This window comes from Somniosus microcephalus, chromosome 16 (assembly GCF_052327205.1).
Source record: "Somniosus microcephalus isolate GS21.2 chromosome 16, FLI_Smic_1.0, whole genome shotgun sequence".
Lineage (NCBI taxonomy): Eukaryota > Metazoa > Chordata > Chondrichthyes > Squaliformes > Somniosidae > Somniosus > Somniosus microcephalus.
Genome location: NC_141002.1, coordinates 33,449,505 through 33,474,182, shown reverse-complemented (window position 1 = coordinate 33,474,182; position 24,678 = coordinate 33,449,505). Strand labels below are relative to the sequence as shown.

Sequence of the window (24,678 nt, the reverse complement as noted above, 5' to 3'; positions counted from 1 at the left end):
CAATTATTTTGATAGTAATTGAATTTTAAATCAAGGAAAATGCAACTGCAGTAGAGTTGCACCTTGCACAACTCATTCACAGCCTCAGTGCATATCACTGGCTGAGAGTTAATGTTACATAGGCTGTCTCAAGTAGCACAGCGTCCAGTTCTACGAAGTACTGCTTCTACAGAGTACTAAACTCGGGAATTTGGTGAGTGAGGGAATTCGGTGAGGTGGGGGTAAGAGGTGCTGCTTGATACATAAAAAAATATAAACAACTAGGGTTAAATTAGGACTGTGGGTTAAGTTACAGTAAAGACCTAAAGCATATAACTACATTTAATAAATTAAATAAGGTTATTACCTAGATTAAAAACTATTAACAGACAATTGAGTACTTCAAAATTTGAAAACCTATTAGTTAAATAAAATTCAATAGAGATGGCAGGGCAGGTGATGTGTTGCAGCTGCAGCATGTGGGAGCTGGTGGACCCCAGTGTGATCCACAGCAACCACATCTGCAGTAAGTGTCTGCAGCTCGAGGAACATCGGCTCAAAGTTGATGAGCTGGAGTCCGAGTTTCGGACACTGCAATACATCAGGGAGGGAGAAAGTTACCTGGACACTTTGTTCCAGGAGGCACTCACACCCCTTAGGTTAAATACTTCAGATTTGGTCCGTGGTCAGGGACAGGAGGGTGTGACTACAAGTGAGGTAGCTATGGGGATCCAGAAGGTAACATTGGAAGAACCTCAGCCCTTGCACTTGTCCAAAAGGTCTTGTAGCCTGTGTGGACGAGAGCAGGGACTGCAGAAAGGATGAGCAAGCAGACCACAGCACCGTGGTACAGGCGGCCATTCGAGTTGGAGGAGTAAAAAAGAATGTAGTAGTGGTAGGGGACAGTATAGTTAAGGGGATGATACTGTTCTCTGTAGCCGAGAGCATGAGTCTTGAAGGCTCTGTTGCCTGCTCGGTGCCAGGAGTAAGGACATCTTCTCGAGGCTGGAGAGGAACTTGGAGTGGGAGGGGAAGGATCCAGTTGTTGTGGTCCACGTAGGTACCAATGACATAGGTAGGACTAAGAAAGAGGTTCTGCTGAGGGAGTATGAGCAGCTAGGGGCTAAATTAAAAAGCAGAACCACAAAGGTAATAATCTCTGGATTACTACCTGAGCCATGAGAAAATTGGCATAGGGTCAATAAGATCAGAGAGTTGAATGCGTGGCTCAAGGATTGGTGTGGGAAAAATGAGTTTCGATTCATGGGGCACTGCCAGCAATACTGGGGAAAGAGGGAGCTGTCCCGTTGGGATGGGCTTCACTTGAACCATGTTGGGACCAGTGTCCTGGCGAATCGAATAACTAGGGCTGTAGATAGGGCTTTAAACTAAATAGTGGGGGGCGGGTTCAAGTGAGGGGAAACTTAGAAAGTTAAAGAGAAAGGACAAGGCAATAGTGCAGGGTAGCATTAGGGGTAATGATAACCAGAATGTGACAGGCAGGGACAGAGCATACAAGCATAAGCGTGCACCAGCAAATAAGGTCAGAGTAGGGAAAAATGGTAAAAAGACAAAATTAAAGGCTCTTTATCTGAATGCACACAGCATTCGTAATAAGATAGATGAATTGACGGCACAAATAGAAATAAATGGGTATGATCTGATAGCCAGTACAGAGACGTGACTGCAAGGTGACCAAGGCGGGGAACTGAATATTATGGGGTATTTGACATTTTGGACGGATAGACAGAAAGGAAAAGGAGGTGGGGTAGCTCTGTTAATAAAGGATGAGATCAGTGCAGTGGTGAGAAATGATCTTGGCTCAAGATCAAGATGTAGAATCAGTTTGGGTGGAGATAAGAAATAATAAGGGAAAGAAGTCACTGGTGGGAGTAGTCTATAGGCCCCCTAACAGTAGCTATAGGGGTAATGGGACAAAGTATAAATCAAGAAATAATGGGGGCTTGCAAGAAAGGTACTGCAATAATCGTGGGCGATTTTTAACAGATGGGACAAATCAAATTAGCAAAGGTAGCCTTGAGTCATAGAGGCAGAACAGCACAGAAGGAGGCCACTTGGCCCATCGAGTTCGCACTGGCTCTCTGCAGAGCATGCCAGTCAGTCCCATTCCCCCGCTCTATCCCCGTAGCCCTGCAAGTTTATTTCTCTCAAATGCCTATCCAGTCTCCCCTTAAAAATATTGAGTGTCTCCGCTTCCACCACTTCCGTCAGCAACGAGTTCCAGGTCATCAACACTCGCTGTGTAAAAAAGTTTTTCCTCACATCCCCCCTGTATCTCTTGTCCAAAACTTTAGTCCCCTAGTCCTTGTACCATTAACTAGTGGGAACAGCCTATCCCCATCTAGCCTATCCAAACTCGTCATAATCTTGTACACCTCTATCAAATCACCCCTCCAACTCTTTTGCTCTAATGAAAACAAATCCAGCTGCTCCATCCTGTCCATGTAGCTAAGAGACCCCATCCCCAGAACCATTCTGGTAAAACACCTCTGCACCCTCTCAAATGCCTTCACATCCTTCCTAAAGTATGGTGACCAGAACTGGATGCAATACTCCAGCACTTTATAAAGGTTCAGCATAACTTCTTTACTTTTGTACTCAATACCTCTATTTATGAAACCCAAGATCCCATATAAGAACATAAGAAATAGGAGCAAGAATAGGCCACTTGGCCCCTCGAGCCTGCTCCACCATTCAATAAGATGACGGCTGATCTTGGGCTCAAAGCCATTTCCCTGCCCGCTCCCCATAACCCTTCACTCCCTTATCTTGCAAAAATCTGTCTATCTCCACCTTAAATGTATTTAATGACCCAGCCTCCACGGCTCTCTGGGGCAGAGAATTCCACAGATTTACAACCCTCAGAGAAGAAATTCCTCCTCATCTCAGTTCTAAAAGGGCAACCCTTTATTCTGAAACTCTGCCCCCGAGTTCTAGATTTCCCCACAAGGGGAAACATCCTCTCTGCATCTACCTTGTCGAGCCCCCTCAGTATCTTATATGTTTCAATAAGATCACCTCTCATTCTTCTAAATTCCAATGAGTATAGGCCCAGCCTGCTCAACCTTTCCTCATAAGTCAACCCCCTCATCTCAGGAATCAACTGAGTGCATTGTCTCTGAACTGCCTCCAGTGCAAGTATATTCTTCCTAAAAAAGGAGACTAAAACTGTATGCAGTACTCAAGGTGTGGTCTCACCAATACCTTGTACAGTTGTAGCAGGACTTCCCTGCTTTTATACGCCAACACCCTTGCAATAAAGGCCAACATTCCATTTGCCTTTTTGATTACTTGCTGTACCTGCATGCTAACTTTTTTGTGTTTCATGCACAAGAACCCCCAGGTCCCTCTGACCTGTAGCATTTTGTAATCTCTCTCCATTTAAATAATAATTTGCTTTTTTATTTTTCCTGCCAAAGTGGATAACCTCACACTTTCCCACATTATACTCCATCTGCCAAATGTTTGCCCACTCACTTAGCCTGTCTATATCCCATTGCAGAGTCTTTGAGTCCTCTGCACAACTTGCTTTCCCACCTATCTTTGTATCATCCGCAAACTTGGCTACATTACACTCGATCCCTTCATCCAAGTCATTAATGTAGATTGTAAATAGTTGAGGCCCCAGTACCGATCCCTGTGGCACGCCACTAGTTACCGTTTGCCAACCGGAAAATGACCCATTTACCCCGACTCTGCTTTCTGTTAGTTAGCCAATTCTCTATCCATGCTAATATATTGCCCCCAACTCCATGAGCTCTTATTTTATGCAGTAAACCTTTTATGTGGTACCTTATCGAATGACTTCTGGAAATCCAAAGACACCACATTTACTGGCTCATCCTTATCCACCCTACTCATTACATCCTCAAAGAACTCCAGCAAATTTGTTAAACATGATTTCCTTTTCATAAAACCATGCTGTCTCTGCTTGACTGCATTATGATTTTCCAAATGCCCTGCCACTGCTTCCTTAATGAAGGATTCCAGCATTTTCCCAATGACGGATGTTAGGCTAACTGGTCTATAGTTTCCTGCTGTCTCCCTCCTTTCTTAAATAGGGGTGTTACATTTGCAGTTTTCCAATCTGCTGGGACCTCTCCAGAGTCCAGGGAATTTTTGAATATTGCAACCAATGCATCCACTATCTCTGCAGCCACTTCTTTTAAGACCCTGGGATGCAGGCCATCTGGTCCAGGGGACTTGTCGTCTTTTAGTCCCATTATTTTAACAAGTACTTTTTCCTTAGTGATAGTGATTGTCTTTAGTTCCCCCCTCCCTGTGGCCCCTGGATTATCCATTATTGGGATGTTGTTAGTGTCTTCTACCGTGAAGACAGATACAAATATTTGTTCAGAGTTTCTGCCATTTTCCCGTTCCCTATTATTAATTCCCCATTCTCATCCTCGAAGGGACCAACGTTTACTTTAGCTACTCTCTTCCTTTTCATATACCTGTAGAAGCTCTTACTTTCTGTTTTAATATTTCTTGCCAGTTTACTTTCATAATTCATCTTCTCTCGCTTTATTATTTTTTTAATCATCCTTTGCTGGTTTTTAAAAATTTTCCAATCCTCTGGCCACCCACCAATCTTGGCAACATTGTATGCCTTCGTTTTCAATTTGATACCACCCTTTACTTCCTTAGTTAGCCACGGATAGTGCTCCCTTCTCTTAATCTTTCTTTCTCACTGGAATATATTTTTGGTGAGAGTTATGAAATATCTCCTTAAATGTCCACCAATGCATTTCAACTGTCTTACCTTTTATTTTTCCAGTCCACTTTAGCCAGTTCTGCCCTCATGCCATTGTAATTGCCTTTGTTTAAGACCAGGACACTGGTTTGAGATACAACTTTCTCACCCTCCAACTGAATTTGAAATTCAACCATGTTATGATCACTTTTTCCTAGAAGATCCTTTACTGTGAGATCATTTATTAATTCTGTCTCCTTACACAGCACCAGATCCAAAATAGCCTGCTCCCTGGTTGGTTCCATTACATACTGTTCCAGGAAACCATCCCGGATACACTCCATGAACTCCTCCTCAAGGCTACCATGGCCAATTTGATTTGTCCAATCAATATGGAGATTAAAATCACCCATGATTATTACCGTACCTTTTTTTTTATAAGCCTCCATTATTTGTTGATTTATACTCTGTCCAACAGTATTGCTACTGTTCGGGGGCCTGTAGACTACGGCCACCAGAGACTTTTTTCCCTTATTATTTTTTATCTCCACTCAAACCGATTCTACATCTTGATCTTCTGAGCCAATATCACTTCTCACCACTGCACTGATCCCATCCTTTACCAACAAAGCCACCCATCTCCCTTTCCTTTCTGTCTATCCTTGTCAAAAACCCTGGAATATTCAGTTCCCAGCCCTGGTCACCTTGCAACCACGTCTCTGTAATACCCATTTGTAACTATTTGTGCCGTCAACTCATCTATCTTGTTACAAATGCTGCATGCATTCAGATATAGAGCTTTTAACTTTGTATTTTTACCATCTCTCCTTGTTTTGGCCCCATTTTCTGTTGCACTCTTATTTTTAAACATTCTGTCCCTTCCTGTCGCACTCTAGTTATTATTTCCCACATCTCTATCCTGCTCTACTGTTTTCTCATTTCTCATTGACTTTTTAAATTCCAGCTCACCTGGACCCTCCCCCCCACTATTTAGTTTAAAGTCCTCTCTACAGCCCTAGTTATTTGATTCGCCAGGACTCTAGCCCCAGCATGGTTCAAGTAAAGCCCGTCCAAACAGAACAGCTCCCTCTTATCCCAGCACTGGTGCCTGTGCCCCACAATCGAAACCCATTTCTCCCACACCAGTCTTTGAGCCACTCATTCATTTCTCTGATCTTATTTACCCTATGCAAATTTGCTCGTGGCTCAGGTAGTAATCCAGAGATTATTACCTTTGTGGCTCTGCTTTTTAATTTAGCTCCTAGCTGCTCATACTGCCTCAGCAGAACCTCTTTCTTTGTCCTATCTATGTCATTGGTACCTATGTGGAGCATGACAACTGGATCTTCCCCCTCCCACTCCAAGTTCCTCTCCAACCCAGAGGAGATGTCCTTAACCCTGGCACCGGGCAGGCAACACAGCCATCTGGACTCACGCTCTCGGCTGGAGAACAGTATCTATCCCCCTAACTGTACTGTCCCCTATCACTACAACAGTTTTTTTACTCCCCCCACTTGAATGGCTCCCTGTACCACGGTGCTGTGATCAGATTGCTCATCCTCCCTGCAGTCCCTGCCCTCGTCCACACAGGGAGCAAGAATCTCGTACCTGTTAGACAAGGCCAAGGGCTGAGGCTCCTCCATCATTACCTCCTGGATCCCAATACCTGCCTTGCTTGTAGTCACACCCTCCTGTCCCTGATCATGGGCCAAATTGAGGACAAGTTCATAAAGTGTATTCAGGATAATTTCTTAGAACAATACATTGTGGAATTAACCAGGGAACAGGCTATTTTAGATCTAGTAATGTATAATGAGACAGGATTAATTAATGATCTCATAATAAAGGATTCTCTAGGGAAGAGTGATCATAACATGATAGAATTTCAGTTTAAGTTTGAGGGTAAGAAGCTTGGGTCTGAAACTAGTGTCTTAAACTTAAATAAAGGTAATTACAAGGGTATAAGACAGATTTGGATAAAGTGGACTGGGAAAATAGATTAAAAGGTAAGATGGTAGATAAGCAGTGGCAGACATTTAAGGAGATATTTCATAACTCTCAACAACGATATATTCCAGTGAGAAAGAAAGACTCTACGAGAAGGATAAACCATCTGTGGCTTACTAAGGAAGTTAAGGAGGGTATCAAATTGAAAGAAAAGACATACAATGTTGCGAAGATTAGTGGTAGGCCAGAAGATTGGGAAATTCTTAGAAACTTGTAAAGGATGACTAAAAGAATAATAGAGGGATAAAATAGATTGAGTGTAAACTAGCAAGAAATATAAAAACAGACAGTAAGAGCTTCTACAAGTATATAAAAAGGAAGAGAGTAGCTAAAGTAAACGTTGGTCCCTTAGAGGATGAGACTGGGGAATTAATAATGGGAAACAAGGAAATGGCAGCGACTATGAACAAATATTTTGTATCTGTCTTCATGGTAGAAGATACTAAAAGCATCCCAATAATAGTGGAAAATCAAGGGGTAAAGGGGAGCTAGGAACTTAAAATAATCATTATCACTAGAGGAAAAGGTACTAGGCGAACTAAAGGCTGACAAATCCCTTGGACCTGATGGCCTGCATCCTAGGGTCTTAAAAAAAGTGGCTGCAGAGACAGTGGATGCATTGGTTGTAATCTTCCAAAATTCCCTAGACTCTGGAAAGGTCCCAGCGGATTGGAAAACCGCAAATGTAATGCCCATATTCATGAAAGGAGGGAGACAGAAAGCAGGAAACTATAGGCCAGTTAGCCTAACATCTGTCATTGGGAAAAAGCTGGAATCTATTATTAAGGAAGTAGTAGCAGGACATTTAGAAAATCATAATAAAACCATGTTGACTCTGCTTGATTGTATGAAAGGGAAATTGTGTTTGACAAATTTATTAGAGTTCTTTGAGGAAGTAATGAGCAGGGTGGATCAAGGGGAACCAGTAGACATAGTGGGGTCGATTTTCATAAAGCTGTCGGGAAGGAGGCAGGACTACAACTTTCGGGTTGTAGTCCCACCTACATCGACGTCCGGCCAATCCACGCGATTTTCCCTTGATTGACCTTGTTAAGCCCGCCCAGCAGGCTCAGCAGGCCAATTAAGGGCCACCCGGCAACAGGTGACATCACAGACTGAAATTTCATCCGTCAAGAGGTCTTCGCAGATGAAATATCAGTGTTTCACGGCTATTTGAAGCTGTCAAACACTGACAGTCTGACTTCTAACCTGAGTCCTTCTACACGGACTCAGTTAGAAGTCTCACCAGCAATGACAGCTGAAGGCTGTCACTTTTGACAGCTCGCAGCCATTTTGCTTTCCGTGCCGGCTGAGTGATGGACGCCCGAAACCTAGAGGAAGAATGGCTGTTAAGGTAAGTACAGGTAATTTAAACTTCTTTACACACTTTAGACACACCAAACACACTTACCTTTGCACTCATGCACCCATCACTCACCTGAACACAGACATCGCGACCCCTCCAAGTCCTTCAACCCGATGGCCCACCTACTCTAACCTGGCGTGGTTTGGAGCCATCGGGAATCCCACACGACACCCCTCAAAATAGGGATTAGGCTAAAAACTGCCTGTTAACTACCTGTTAACAGGCAGTTAATTGGCACTAATCCCTTCCCTCCTCAGGTCGGCAGGTCCCAGTGCGGGGCGGGTATCCGCCTTCCCTGAAACTTACATGGAGGCGGGTTTTGGGCGGGATGGTGTCGGGACCCCTGAATTCGGGATTTCCCCCCCCCCCACACGCCTAAAACCCCGCCTGATGGCTCCAGGAAAATCGACCCCAGTGTATTTGGATTTCCAAAAGGCATTCGATAAGGTGCCACATAAAAGGTTACTGCACAACATTAGAGCTCATGGTGCTGGGGGTAATATATTAGCATGGATAGAGGATTGGCTAACTAAGTTGGGATAAATGGGTCATTTTCAGGTTGGCAATCAGTAACTAGTGGGGTGCCACAGGGATCAGTGCTGGGGCCTCAACTATTTACAATCTATATTAATGACTTGGATGAAGGGACCGAGTGTACTTTAGCCAAATTTGCTGATGATACAAAGATAGGTGGGAAAGCAAGTTGTGAGGACAGTATGGCCGCGATTTTTTCAATGGAGGCGGGTTGGGTGCGGGTCAGGTGGTTTCTGGCTTCCAGTCCCGCCCCCAACCGCATCCGGCCCACAGACGTGATTTTACGTTAATTGACCTTGTTAAGCCCGCCCTGCAGGCTTGCCAGCCAATTAAGAGGAAGCCGGTCAGATGATGTCATTTGAAGACGTGTCATCTGCCGGTTTTCTTAAAGGGACCACACACAATTTTTTTTTGACAGCTGATTTTTCAGTGTTTGACAGCATTGAAGTGCTGCAAACACTGACAATCACTGTAAAAAGGTGACCTCTTGCACCCAGGCTCTCCAATGACTCCCTCCATAGGCTGGAATCGATGGCACCTGCAGGTGAGGTGACAGAAGCGAACTGTCACTGGTGAGAGAGGTTCTCCCAATGAGGTGGCACTGGACATGGATTTAAAAACTTGTAACCTAAAGAAATGTGTAATTGCATTAAAAATGCTCACCAGTGCACCACTGGATCCTTCACACCACTTCTGCAGCTGTCATCAATCCAGGAACATTACAGCAGACTCGCAACACACCACACTTACCTGGCGTGGTGTCCAGACGTTGGGGAACCCGAGGCAGAAATGGCAAAATTCAAAAATAGCCTGTCAAATACTAGCAACTACCTGTTAATAGGTAGGTAATTAGCATTAATCCTCTTCCCGCCGCTAGGTGTCGGGTCCATGCGCAAATCGGGAACCCGACATTTGGGAAAATTGTTTGGAGGCGGGTTGACAGCGGGAACGCAACCCACCATCAATCCAGACGATTTTACCCTTTGGCCCACCTCCAAACCCGCCCTCTGAGCGCCGGCAAAATCGCGGCCAAAGAGTCTGCAAAGGGACATAGGTAGGTTCAGTGAGTGGGTAAAAATTTGGCAGATGGAGTCTAATGTGGGAAAATGTGAGGTTATCCACTTTGGTAGGAAGAACAGAAAAGCAAAATATTATTTAAATAGAGAGACACTACAGAATGCTGCGGTACAGAGGGATCTGGGTGTCCTCGTACATGAAACACAAAACATTAGCATGCAGGAACAGCAATAATTCAGAAGGCAAATGGAATGTTGGCCATTATTGCAAGGGGGATGGAGTATAAAGGTGGGGAAGTCTTGCTACAACTGCTGGTGAGACTACACCTAGAGTACTGCGTACAGTTTTGGTCTCCTTATTTAAGGCGGGATATAATTGCGTTGGAGGCAGTTCAGAGAAGGTTCACCAGCTTGATTCCTGGGATGAAGGGGTTGTCTTATGAGGAAAGGTTGAGCCTATACTTATTGAAGTTTAGAAGAATGAGGTGTGATCTTATTGAAACATATAAGATTCTGAAGGGGCTTGACAAGGTATATGCTGAGAGGATGTTTCTAGAACTAGGGGGCATATTTTCAGAAAAGGGGGTCGCCCATTTAAAATGGAGATGAGGAGGAATTTCTTCTCTCAGAGGGTTGTGAATCTTTGGAATTCTCTACCCCAGAGAGCTGTGGAGGCGGAGTCATTGAATATATTCAAGGCTGAGATAGATAGATTTTTGAACTACAGGGGAGTCAAGGGTTATGGGGAACAGACAGAAAAGTGGAGTTGAGACCAAGATCAGATCAGCCATGATCTTATTGAATAGTGGAGCAGGCTCGAGGGGCCGAATGGCCTACTCCTGCTCCTATTTCTTATGTTCTTATGTATATCATAAATATAGTGAACCATTTACCATAGAGTGTAATAGGATTAGGTTTCTTTGTTAATGAAGGCCTATAAACAGTGAATGGTATGTCGCTGTGGGACATCAGGGATTGTGTTCGTGAAGAGCACAAGCTGCTTTTAGTTGGTGGCAGAGCTGAAAATGGGTTATAGCTTGAAAGTATTTTTGGAAACACTACAGAGACTTACTTATATTAAATATATTGGGTAACCCATTTGATAAGGTCACTGAATGTTCCTCTCTCTGCTTCCCTCTGATAAAAGTTTGCAGTTGAAATATTCGTGACTACCCTTACAGCTTTAAAATGTACTTTCAACATGGGGTAGTCACATTTTGGATGGCTGAAATTTTGGCAAAATTGTTCGAAATTAATTTCTAAACAAAACTTTTTGATGCATGATCCACTTCAGACCACAGTACAGAATGATTGATAGAAAAATGGATTTTAATTTTTCTGATGCAGTCTTAAATATTTCCCTCATTTATAATGCTGCGTTTATAACAAAACCTTTCAGGGACATAAACATTTGGCCCAGAAATTCGGGTCGGGGGCTTCCCGCGGGTGCAAGCCCCCGACCTGCACTTACCTAGCCGACAGTTGAAGCCTGGCCCTGCGTGCATTTCCAGTCTGTGGCCCGCTGCAGCTCCTGGCGCACTGTGCTTACGTGATCCAGCGGCGTAGTTAGTGCGATGAGCTGGCTGGGATCACGTGAGCACTGGACAACCAATTGGAGGTTGCAAAAGTTCATTCATGAGTTTGATAGTAAGAACTGTCAAACTCATGAAAACTCCGGGCGCCCAAAACAGTACTTAAACTTCAAATAAAAGTTAAAAAAACATCCCACTAATTAAATGAACTATTAATAACTGTAAAAAACGAATTTAAACAATTAATCAAATTTTTGAAAAAAATAATTTTTTTTAAAAATCGGGTCTAAAAATACACTTACCTAACTGTAAAGTCTTTAAAAATAATAAACCTGTGGAAAAAAAATTCTAATTTTAATTAATAGACCACTTACCTTTTAAAACTAAGTACTTATGTCTGGTTTTTAAATGTGCAAAAAGTACAGGCCTTCACGCATGGGCAAACCTGTCAAAAAACCGGTAGTTCAACGCGCACGCGCTGCCTCATACGTCGCACGTGTTTCACCTCTTAACCCCTTCGTTCAGGGGATCGGAAGTGCCGTTTTCCCGCGCATGCGCTGTGCATGCAAGAAACTGGCACTTCCATCGGGTCCACGCGTGGGTACTCCGTCCGTACTCACGCGTTGGGACCTGAATTTCTGGGCCAAACCATCCCATTGCCCAACTAATCAGTCAATCAATTGCACAGTGGAAACAAGACTGCCCCAGGTGTCTGTGCTGTGTGCAGTACTAATCAGGCAGTTTACAGAATGTGCCTCCTCCTAGTATCTGGCAATATTAAGCTGTTGATCAGTCCAACCACACATGGTCATCCCTGTAGATGCCTCCATCGCCCAAATAGGCCTGAATTTATTCAGTGATTTAAAAAAAATGTATACTTGCTAATAAATAGGAGATTAAGTTAATATGGCTGTTTAGAAATATGGCTGTTTAGAAATGTACAAAGAGGGAATTTCCTGATCACAAATCCTTTTAAAAATCAAACGGCTACAATCAGTTGTCATAAACTTTAAGATTCCCCCTGCCCGACCCCTTCTGTTTGTTTCATCATATACAGTATTTAATATTAACATTTTTGAGTGCTGATGAACTGGCTTGGATTAGTTACGAAGCCCGACACCATGGAAACCGTACCACCATTAATTCAGTCACTGTGTCACCATAATCGTGCATTAGTGAGGAAGCTGAATTTAGACACAGTTGTAATGACACATATTCAGCTCCCTTGCACCAACACATACAGTTGTGAAGTGCCCCGAGTTAATAACCGTTTTTCAGCTATTTTGGTTTTATTGCTTTACTTATACATGGAGAGATAGATAGTGTTGCGGTAACAGACCTGAATGAGTAAGTGAGCCAGACAGTGTGAAGGAATTGAATTGATACCGGTACAGTTATTAACTCAGGGCGCTTCACAACTGTATGCGTGTGCTAATGCTTTGTGTATCAGAGAAGAAATGGGAGAGGGTTTAAGTTCTGCTCTGCTCAGTTCCCAATCTGAGCTGTGTCAAGTGAGGAGGAACCGAGTGGAACCACTGAGATCAGCTCACGGGATCTCCAAGCAGGGGTTAGGGAAGATCAGGGATGGTTGGGCGGTGGGGGAGGATCACATCTGGATGGACCCTGATGCTTCCTGGCAGCTAGCTCATGGGAACATTGGCAGCGGCCTGGGAGAAGTAAAATCGGGCGGGGTGTAAAACGCCGGGCGGGTTAAGTTAAAATTACCCCGACATCTTGTACTGCAGATCATAGAGGCAAAATGCAACTTGCTGTGAAAAGGGCAAGGTTAAAAATTATCCTGTCGTACCATTGAGAGGACATAAACCATATTATGCAAACTGTAAAAAGTTTTTTTTTTAGAAAAACTCAGGGGCTTGTTCAACACAATAAATATCCATTGGGTAGACCCAACTGAGTAACTCGCAAGTAGGCTCTGTTGCAAATGGAAAGAAAACAGTCTGTTCCTCCCACCCCCCTAGTAAAGTGTCGATCGAGTCATCTCATGGACCGAACAATGCACTGTATGATTCAGTATTCAGCAGTTATCAGTCTGCAGCCCCCCTCCTCCAACATTTACAAAACATCGACTTAATTCTAAACAGCTAAAAATAATTGCCATATTAAGGAGGGCCCCTTAGTTATAATAAAACAAGCACTAGCTGATGTTTTTAAGGCTATAACTGATACACTGCTTCTACCCAGCCCCACTTTTAGTTTCAAAGCAACACCAAGTGTATAGTAATCTCACCGGGCCTCAGCTCTGCACACTGTTACATGCTCTCAATCATTTCTGTAACTTACAGGTCTATAGCTGCCAACTGCAGTCAATGTATATTTATTAGCCCAGGTAGAATCTGACAAAACTGGACCACACTATCCATTTGACATGCCAAAGACAAAAAAAGCAATTGGGAATGTGCTGGCCTTTCCAGCGGTAGTATTAACACACCATATAAAAGACGATTTTGAGCTGTTCCTCAGTTTAGAACACGTTCAAGGTTAGATTTTCCTCTCCACTGAGGGGCAGGGAATCTGGCTGCCACTATGGTCCCGCCATAACACCAGCCCAGCGGGAGTCTTGCCAACGAGAGGCAGCCCATCACTTCCAACAAGGGAAATCCTGTCGGGACTGCTGCTGAAACACCGGGAGGTGGGAGGCCAGTTAAAATGAGCGGAAGAGCCCTGAAGATTTGTGTACATTGTTTTACAGACGTCCTCAGCTGAGACCAAGGCCTTCAGCAGGTGTGGGATTGTGCTGAAATGGAGGGAGAGGAGGCTCCTGCTGGGCCTTCTCTTGCCATCAACAGACTTCCGGGTTTTCTCACCACTACCCTAAGGACTTTTGGTAGGCCTCACTTGATGATCCCAGGGAGCAGCAGTAAGTGGGGGGAGGGGAGGGGAGGGGGGGAGAACCAGCATTGAAATGCACAGGGAAACTGGGCACTATCTTCCACCAGTATTTGCATATGGTGGGTGGGGAAGGACAGCAGTAGTTGTGCCTCCAGGGATGGGGAAGGAAATGAAGGTCGTGGTGCGAGGGGTTGGTAGGCTTTGATGCCCCGCCGTTGCTGGATCGCGGAGGAATATCCAGCCCTTACATGACAGTCTTGGCTCAGTGGTAGCACTCTCCCCTCTGAGTCAGAAGGTTGAGAGTTCAAGTTCCACTTCAGAGACTTGAGCACATATTCAAGGCTGCCACTTCTGTGCAGTACTGAAGAGGTGCTGCAATGTCGGAGGTGCCGTCTTTCGGATGAGACGTTAAACCGAGGTCCCGTCTGCTCTCTCGGGTGGACATAAAAAATCCTACAGTACTATTTTAAAGAAGAGCTGCGGAGTTTTCCCCAGTGTCCTGGCCAACACCTAAAACAGAGAATCTGGTCATTATCACATTGCTAGAAATCATGCTACAACTATACAAAACTCTGGTTGGACCACATCTGGAGCACTGTGAGCAGTTCTGGGCACCACATCTTAGGAAGGATATATTGGCCTTGGAGGGAGTGCAACGTAGATTTACTAGAATGATACCTGGACTTCAAGGGTTAAATTACAACTGGAGATCAAACTTTGGGCCTTCTCGGTCTGTATGGCTCAGTTCCACACAAGGCAGTACATTGATTAATTTAGTCATCAGGGGAATGAATACAATGTGAAGTGGATAAAGTGATCTACATACAATATGAACCCCTATTTTCCAGTCCCCTCCCCCCATCATCAACATTACTTTACAACGGTAATGTTAACTGTTCCATGTGGTGCCATCACTGCCCCCAGACAGAGAGCTGGAGACCAGCAGCCTGACGGAGAAGGTGCCTGAGAGAGGGAAGTAGGAGAGATCAGGAGCTGGAAAGGAAGGGGTGGGAGATTGAGAACCCGAGAGATGGGAGTGCGAGACCAGGAGCGGGAGAAAAGAAAATTGGAGACCAGGGCTGGGATTTTCCCATTTCCCACCCACACGGTGCGGGGGTGGAGGCGGTGGGAGACCCGGTAGACAGGCTGGACACTGCAGCAACAGGTCAGTACTGGGTCCAGGTGAGGGGGGGGGCGGTGGGGGGTGGGGGGGAGGTGGGGGTTCCTAGCCCAGGGGGAGCCTAAGTCCATGGGGGAGAAAGCCCGGGGTGGGGAGGTCAGGGGGTCCGATCCCTGACACCGGGCAGGGGGGGGGGGGGGTGCAGGCTGCTGGTGGGGGAGCTTGGAGGAAACACTCCTGCTCCTCCTACCCCACAAGGATTGCTCCCGAGGCTGTAGCTGCCTCGGTGTAGCTACCAGGAATCCCGAGCAATCCCTGGCCGCCTGCAGTTAAACCTATAAAGCAGGTTAAAGTAGAGGCTTCAAGCCTCATTATCATATTTAAGTTGCCAACCCGCCTCCTGGCAGCGGGTCGGCTGCCTGTCGCCCGTCCCGCCCGAGTAAAAGGTGAAAGTGGGCGGGTTTTAGATTTTTCCAATTTTCACTTCTCCCCCTGCCTCCAACCCACCTATTTTTTCCTGTGAAAATGCCACCTCAGGAGTCTGGCTCTGAAGAGAATAGACATGATAGCAGGACTGGGGCAGGATGGCACTGCCCAGAGTGAGCTACAATACCATGTCCCACAATGACTGGAATAGAAGATTTTCAGCCCCAAACAGAAACCTATAGTGACCTATATTTATAATAATCATATAAGCAACATACACAGTTTAATCAAATTCCAAACCAGTAACCTTTGAGCGAGTCTTTCCTTTTTTGACCAAAGACCAGCACCATGCCTACTCTCAACAAATGCTCAGTAAGTACCAAGCTCACTGAACTGAGTCACATTGAGAAACATTCAGCAACAAGCAGACTAACTCAGAGGAATATTTAAAAAATATTTACCAGAAATTACCACTTACAAAGCTAATTTTAGAATAATATGCCCCATAGTTGCTGCGATTCTGATTCACACCATGAAGCCGGACATATTACTCACTCACATCTGTGAAACTTGAAGGCAATTAGATGCCACGTTCCTTGATTTGTTTTCTGTAAACTATAATTCCCCAGCATACATCCCGGGCAGAACCACCCTGTGATTCACCGCTGGGGTCCAACACAATTTGTTCTGGAATCTTTGAGGAAGTGTTTTCCCACCTACATTCTCGGCTCGGACTCAATGGCTGATAGTCAATTACAGTTACTTTGTGCAGCCACAACAAGTCCTATTGTTTGCTCTCACGCCTGAGGGAGACTCCCACCTAACCACTCACCGCATCTCTTGTCTGTCGTCTTTTGATCGTCTTACAGTCCAGGTATCCTACAATATTAATAAAAGAAAAACTCTTCCGTGTGGTTACGATGAGTCATTCTGCAATTCTGCCTATCGCAGTGGGAAGCTGCACACACAGAGAGAGTGGGTCAGAGACAGTATTGTAGCCCCGATTTCGGAGCCACCCTCCCTTCCAAGGGTGGTTTCTGACTGGGAGTGCAGAAGCACCCCTCTAATAAATCTAAAATGAACCTGGTTTTCACAAGATTGAGATGTGTGCAGCTTACTCTCGAACTGTTTTTACATGCAGTGAACATTCGTCATGCGTAGAGGGTCACATGGCAGCATAGTAGATATAAAATCACGGATCAGCTTCCGCTTCCTGTCACACTCTCTGTAAATGGCTACCTTGGAAAGTCGGTTGATAAGTTCAAGAATGATAAGTTCTGCAGTCTTTTCATATTGATCAGTGATAAATGTTTACAGTAGGAATGTGTGTGGGAGAGGACAATGTCAAAAGCAATTCCCAGTTCCAGTGCTACAAGTAATCCCCTGAGCAACAGCCCAGCTTTGGAATTTTGGGAGCCCATAGCAAGGTTAATCATGGGGGTCCCCTACTCAGTTTGCCTCTTTTCCGAATTTAGCAACTCCTTGGGGGAAAAATTGGGTCGCGCCCCCTTTGGGGCGCTAACTTCGAAAGTAGCGTCCCGTAAAAGTTAGCTCCCCTGCGCCCGAAATTGACTGGTAGCGCCCCAAGCAAGAGGCAGGGTGCTACTGGAAGCGCCGCCCCCCCCTCTCTTGGGGCTCTCCAGCTCAATATCATGTCATCACATCGCACCACGCGCTTGCAAGCCTCCCTCCCCTTATTAAAGGGGAGGGGCCTTGCGCAGCGCGAACCGGGGCCCAGCTGGGCCACCAGGGAGCAGGGTGCCGGCAAAAGAGCCCGGCACTCAAGGAGTGCCAGGTTGCCCGATCGTGGCCAGCACCCCGCGGGAGGAGGGCAAAGGGGGCAGGTGCTGGCTTGTGGCCAGCAAAAAAATGGCCACCAGGCACCGCCCCTTTAAATATTGCCGCCCCGGCTGCACGTAAGCCCCCCCTGACCCTGCCGGACAAAGCGTCTGGCAGTACGTCAGGGGGCACGATGGAAGGTTGCGGCCGGCGCGCGAGCGGGGCGCTGCGCACGGCGATGACGTCATCGGCGGAGGCGAGGCATCGCAGGGCGCTACTGCTAATCTCCCGCTGAATTTCGCGGGAGGCATTAGCGGCGCCGCGCCTGTGCGCTAGTTGCTTTGCACCCCGTTAGTGCCCCCTTAGGGCGCTAATGGGAGGTGCAAAGCAACCAAATTTTGTCTCCCTTATTTCTAGATAATATTTTTTGGGGGGAGGGATGTGGAGATATGAAAAAAAGGTATTGTTTAAAAAACAATGCTAATAACAGACCCACTGCTCCAAAAGAGATCTCATGACATTGTATTTCATTAGGAGATCTAAGCATTGGCGAGTCCAACGTTAGGACACACAGTGGAAAATTGACAACGTGCCACATATTCCAACATTAAGAGTAAGGCAGCATTTGTTGGCCCAGAAATTCGGGTCCCAACGCGTGAGTAAGCACGGAGTACTTACGCTTGGACCTGATGGAAGTGCCGGTTTCTTGCATTCACTACGCATGTGCGGGAAACCGGCATTTCCGATCCTCTGAACGAAAGGGTTCAGAGGTCAAACGCGTGCGCGCGGGAGTCTGCGCGTGCGCGTTGAACTTCCTTTTTTTTTTACAGGTTTTTCCGTGCGTGAAGGCCTCTACATTTTACACATTTAAAAACCAGGCGTAAGGACTTCATTTTAAAAGGTAAGTGGTCAATTAATTAAAATTAGAACATTTTTTCCACAGGTTTATTATTTTTAAATACTTTAAAGTAAGGTAAGTGTATTTTTAGCCCCGTTTTTTTATAAAATTATTTTTTTCATAAATTTAAATTATTGTTTAAAATAGTTATTTAATACTATTTATAGTTTATTTAAAAAGTGTGATTTTTTAAAATATTTATTTGAAGGGTAAGTACTGTTTTGGGGGCCGGAGTTTTCATAAGTTTGACAGTTCTTTCTGTCAATCTCATGAATGGGCTTTTCCCTCCTCCGATTGGTTGCCCATGGCTCACGTGATCCCAGCGGACGTATCGCACTAACTACGCCACTGGACCACGCAAGCACAGCGCGCCGGGAGCTGGACCGAGCCACAGAGAGGAAATCCACGCAGGCCCAGGCCTCAACTGCCGGCGCGCTAGGTAAGTGTAGGTCGGGGGCTTGCACCCGCGGGAAGCCCCCGACACGAATTTCTGGGCCATTAAGAATTTGCAGAGTCTCCTACCAGGCACGATGGATCATCCAATTATGTGCACCCGAAGCTGGAACAAAGAATTGCTGAATCCCTGAATTTGGCTGCATTTGACGGTATGCTGATCATAATGTGGTTGACCCTCTCCCCTCCCTCCATGGGTTTCATGAGTACCTAAAGTCACCTCTGCCTGAGCCAACGTACAGCTTTGCCCCAAACTTGTCAGAACTACTGTTAATGTTACAGACTTACCCACAGTGCTTCATGTTTGGAGGTTTATCCATCCTCACGGCTAGTTTTATTTTCAAATCCGAATCTTGGCTATTTTTTGGAATGACCATCTTGTGCCATTCTGGTGTCTTTGGGCTGTTTGGAGTTGGATAAAGAATTACCTGAAAGACAAAAGTACACAGAAAAGCTTCTAATCAGTGGAGGTGGGAACAGGCATTTTTGCTTTAAGGACTGTACTGTAGCAATGAGCAGGCCCCCCTTCATCCTTACTGGTTAGCTCACGGACAGACAAACTGAGTTCAGATGGATATTTCTCTCAGAAGCTTTTAATATTCCTGCAGCAAATCTGACTGTCTACTGCTTGCTGCATTTTGGACCACTGACAATAACCGGTATGTTAACACCATCGTAGATTTCTATAGCACTCCTCACGCATAAAGAGATGGTTGAACGGAAGGGTCTTTAGAAGGCTTTTGAAAGCAGGGAGGTGGTAAGGCAGAGTTGCTGAGGAAAAGGGTCCCAGAGGGCAGGAGTGTAATGGCTGAAGGACCAGCCACCAATGGATCAGTGGAAAATGGCTGATGTCAAAAGAGGGGATTGTGTAAAAAGGGACATATGGCTGAGGAGGTTGTGGGGATAGAGAGGGGTGAGGCCATGGAAGGATTTGAAGGTGAGGATAAGGATATTAGATTCAATTCTCTTGGACATAGGGAGTCAGTGGAGCTTCAAAAAAACGGGGTTGATAGGGATATAGGGCTTAGTGGAACTATGAGAGGGAGCAGTGCCACTGAGGTGGGCTGCCAGAGACATATTCGAGAAGGATTGAGTGGCCAATGGGGTCGTAGAGAACAGACTGGTTGATAAAAATAATGAGGGTCAGTTGAGCTGGAGTCATGGTTAAACAGGATGTCATTGAAGATTTTGGCCAGCATGGTCTCGATGCTGTGGGCGGTGTGGAAGCCTTAACTCAAGGGTCTCGAATATGCAGTGATGGGATGGCAGGTCCAGTGGGAGGTGACTGGGAGATACAGTAGTGAAGAGAAGTTTGAAGTTATTCTTAGTTTCTAGGATGGTCTTTGAGTAGTATTGGAAAAGGAGTGACAATAGAGCTTAAGGCAGTACATCCATTCTGGCTGGGCTGGCTGCTCACTATGTACACTCAAACAAACAAATTAAGGACCTGGGGTAGCCGGTCTGCAGAGGTGGATGTTGAATCAGGATGACTGGTGGGAGTGGGAGGATATGTGGGATACTATGGGGACAAGAGCATCAAGTCAGTTCTGGAGGAGAGTGGCAGAGGAGTTGATATCCTGGATGGTGGATCAGAGTTGGGCGAGATTGAAGAGGGTATAGGTGAGGGAGTTAGGGGTAGTTTATTTTAGGGATGGAAGGTGATAATAGAGATGTTTGGAGCAGATGGAGGACTACATAAGAGAAAGGAAATGAAAAAGTGATCAAAGGTCTCAAAGACGCATGTGATAAGGGCACGGTTATGTGTGAAAGCAAGGTTGAGGGAGGCGTAGAGGATATGGAAATTAGCTGTGGGGGAGAGTTTTTAATATATTCCAATGTCTACCCACCAGTATTCTGACAGGATCCAGGTCAGAATTAGGACAACTACAGGAGCTCCAGGAAGGCAATAAGTATGTTTGAGTAGATGATTGGGGTGGGGGTCAGATGGCAAGAGGAAATGTTTCTTTCTTGCAATCCTTCCTTTTCACCATCTGAAAGTATAGCTGGAGCTCTGTTCTTAAGAGGACAAGGCGCCATATCAGTTATATCCAAGGTGACAGGCGGCTTAAAATAACAAAAAATGGTTGCGAAGTTAACTCTAATCTCTGGTTAATAAATAATACAGAAGTGGGCTCTTCACTTAATAGATGGTGATAAAATGTAAATACCGTAAACCAAAGGATTATGGCAGTAAAAATTGATTTGCTCTGTTCGTGATTGTGAATAATTTTAGTAGGAGTATATTTATCATTCTAAGAAGCACATCTCATGCCAGAAAATACAGAAAATTCAGCAAAGATTTTTTTTATTACTAAGGAGTTTTTGCAAACATCTGTAATGTTTGTTAGTTTAACTTTCTTTGCAAGACTTTATTCTAGGAATCCATTAGCCACTGTTGCTCTACTGGAAGATGTACCTTTTGTTTAATGCTATTGTTAAAGCCAGAAGAGATTATCTCAAAGGGTTTTAACCACTCGGCCAAGCAGAGAAGTTCATCCTGGAACCAGCCAATGAAGATAATGAGCTCCACAGAGATGTCAACATCTAAGTCTCCAGCAGCACCAGAGGCAGAGAGCACCAACTCACTGATTTCTCTTACAGCAGTCAACAATGAAACATAAATATTCTTTAAACTTGATTATCTTGTGAGAGGCATGCACACCTCAGCTCACATGATGTTTCCTTTAGCAAAGAAGTTGCTAAGTTTTAAAGACATATCCACCATTTCTTTAACCTTAATGTCAATGTGCAGTGATATCTAGCGTGTATGTGTCTATGTTTAAAGTGGGTGCAGGAACAGAGAGACCTGGGGGCGTATGTACACAAATCTTTGAAGGTAGCAGGACAAGCTGAGAAGGCTGTTTAATAAGCTTTATTGATAGAGGCATAGAGTACAAAAGCAAGGAAGTTATACTAAACCTTTATAAAATACTGATTTGGCCCCAGCTGGAGTATTGTGTCCAATTCTGGGCACCACACTTTAGGAAGGATGTCAAGGCCTAAGAGAGGGTGCAGAAGAGATTTACTGGAATGGTACCAGGGATGCGGGACTTCAGTTATGTGGGGAGACTGGAGAAGCTGGGGTTGTTCTCCTTAGAACAGAGAAGATTAAGAGGAGATTTGATAGAGTTGTTCAAAATCATAAAGGGCTTTGATCGAATAAATAAGAAGAAACTGTTTCCAGTGGCAGAAGGGTCAGTAACCAGAGGACACAGATTTAAGGTGATTGGCAAAAGAACCAGAGGCGACATGAGGAAACATTTTTTTACACAGCGAGCTGTTGTGATCTGGAATGCACTGCCTGAAAGGGTGGTGGAAGCAGATTCAAAGCAGGGCAGTAGGAATAACTGGATAACTCTACCAAAGAGTTATCCAACTCCACCGAATGGCCTCCTTCTGTGCTGAATCATTCTATGATTCTAATGCCTCCATCTTGGTGATGACACCAGTTCCAAGAATTCTATTCCAGTGCATAATTTATGTATTATAATTCATGTGTTGACCTTACTGAACCAATCTCATAAAGGTTGTGCAATATATGGACAGATGTAACTTATTTTCAACTAGAACACATAAGAAAGACAGAGAGGAGAGGGGTACAGCACAGATTTAGTGACGTACCTTGTGGAACTAATGTGTTGCAAGTCATCCGAGAGCGGCGGTTTAAAAAGAGCGGGAGCAGAGCGGCGGTTTAAAAAGAGCGGGAGCGGAGCGGCGGTTTAAAAAGAGCGGGAGCGGAGCGGCGGTTTAAAAAGAGCGGGAGCGGAACGGCGGTTTAAAAAGAGCGGGAGCGGAACGGCGGTTTAAAAAGAGCGGGAGCGGAACGGCGGTTTAAAAAGAGCGGGAGCGGAGCGGCGCTTTAAAAAGAGCGGGAGCGGAGCGGCGCTTTAAAAAGAGCGGGAGCGGAGCGGCGGTTTAAAAAGAGCGGGAGCGGAGCGGCGCTTTAAAAAGAGCGGGAGCGGAGCGGCGGTTTAAAAAGAGCGGGAGCGGAGCGGCGGTTTAAAAAGAGCGGGAGCGGAGCGGCGGTTTAAAAAGAGCGGGAGCGGAGCGGCGCTTTAAAAAGAGCGGGAGCGGAGCGGCGGTTTAAAAAGAGCGGGAGCGGAGCGGCGGTTTAAAAAGAGCGGGAGCGGAGCGGCGGTTTAAAAAGAGCGGGCGCAGAGCGGCGGTTTAAAAAGAGCGGGAGCAGAGCGGCGGAGCAACAAACGGAGAGAAGTAAAAAATCACAGTGATGGCATAATTGGCGGCGGATCAGGAGGAGATTCAGCTCAGTATTTAATCTACTTAATCTCTTTATCGTGTTAATTTTTTAATTTTTAACTTAACTCTAAATAAATCATTAAATAAATATTCAGAATAATTGACAACTAATATAAAAAATAGTTCAAGAAGAGCAGGCAGTGAAACTAACGAAAGGGAAAATCCGATAAAGTGACGTCACAGAGAGCACGAAGGAGGAGCTCTGGTAAGTAAACAGTAAGTCATTTGCTTTTTCTTTAACAAAAGCTGTTTAGCTAAATTTTAATTTAAGTTTAATTAAATAAATAAACTCGCCAGGAGCAGCAGAGCAGTGGAATCAAAAATCATGGAATGACTCACAGGGCAGCAGGTAGATGATTGGTTGGCGAGGAGTACAGCTTTTTTTTTCCTCTCTAAGTTAGGAAACTGGGTTAAATTAAGAGCAGGGAGAATAATAACTGCGATTACTTTATGAAATTGATAACTTAAATTAGCTTAATAATTATATAAATAAAATAAGGTTAGATAGAGATGGCAGTGCAGGTGGTGTGCCATAACTGCAGCATGTGGGAGTTGGTAGAGAGCATCGAGATCCCAAGCAACCACATCTGCGGTAAGTGCCTGCAGCTTGATCAACTTTGGCTCAGAGTTGTTGAGCTGGAGTCCGAGGTGCAGACATTGCGATGCATCAGGGAAGGGGAGAGTTACCTGGACACTTTGTTCCAGGAGGCATTCACACCCCTTGGGGGAGAAATTCGGTGGTCTGCGCCACCAGTTAGCGCCTAAAGAGGGCACTCAGTGGCTTTAGCGCCACTGGCCACGCCTCCTGCGATATTTAGCTGGGGCGCTAATGGCGGCGTTAGCCTGTTGTGCTGCGCCGCCACCGATGACGTCATCGGTGTGTGCAGCGCCCCGCTGCCGCCCCGATCGCAATATTTGGCAGCGACCGCCTCTGTAGCGCCGCTCGCTAATCACGCCTGGTTCACGGGGCCTACCTGTGGCGGCAGTGGTGCAAATTAAGGTGGAGGTGCGGGGCGGCCATTTTTTTCGGTGGCCGCCTGCCAGCACCTCCGTCCCCGGCCTCCTGTTCTCCCCCCGCGGCATTGCCGGCTGTTTTCCGAGAGCCCGGCACTTCTCCTCGGTGCCAGGCTCTTTTGCCGGCGCTCGCGATCGCTCATCGCGCTGGTGCGGGCCCCTCCCCCTTAAGAATGGGAGGAAGGCCTGCAGTACCGCAGCGCACCGTGCCGCAGCGTGTGGCGCTGCGGCACGTTGCGCTGCGATATTCAGTTTCAGCGCCCTAAGAGGGATGCGGAGCGCCTCGAGCCTTGCCCCGTGTCCCTCTTGGGGCGCACAAGCTGAATTTCCGGCGACCGCTGCTGCTCCGATCGCAGCGCAAAATCTGGCGCCCAGGCGAGCTTGGCGCCCCGTTTGCGGCTCCACTCAATTTCTCCCCCCTTAGGTTAAGCAGTACTTTAAATTTAGTCAAAGGTCAGCGACAGGAGGGTGTGACTGTGAGTCAGGAAGGTATAGCGATCCAGGATATAGTGATGGAGGAGCCTCAGCCCTTGACCTTGTCCAACAGGTATGAGGTAGGTGCTGCCTGTATGGATGAGAACAAAGACTGCAGGGAGGATGTGCAAACTGACCACGGCACCGTGGTACAGGGGGCCATTCAAGTGGGGAGATGAAAAAAGGAATGTGGTTGTGGTAAGCGGCAGTATAGTCAGGGGATAGATACTGTTCCCTGCAGCCGCGACAGGGAGTACAG

The 24,678-nt window shown here is 45.8% G+C and overlaps 1 protein-coding gene across 12 annotated transcripts in view; it reads right to left on the bottom strand.

Annotated features, from left to right (window-relative positions):
* The window catches only part of cadps2 (Ca++-dependent secretion activator 2), a 983,842-nt gene that overhangs the window by 342,726 nt on the left and 616,438 nt on the right, over positions 1-24,678 (bottom strand). For all 12 annotated transcript variants that reach the window (XM_086008788.1, XM_086008791.1, XM_086008779.1 and 9 more), the window contains exon 8: positions 18,963-19,102. In XM_086008788.1, coding sequence (XP_085864914.1) covers positions 18,963-19,102 — 140 coding nt within the window. The remainder of the gene's footprint in view (positions 1-18,962; positions 19,103-24,678) is intronic.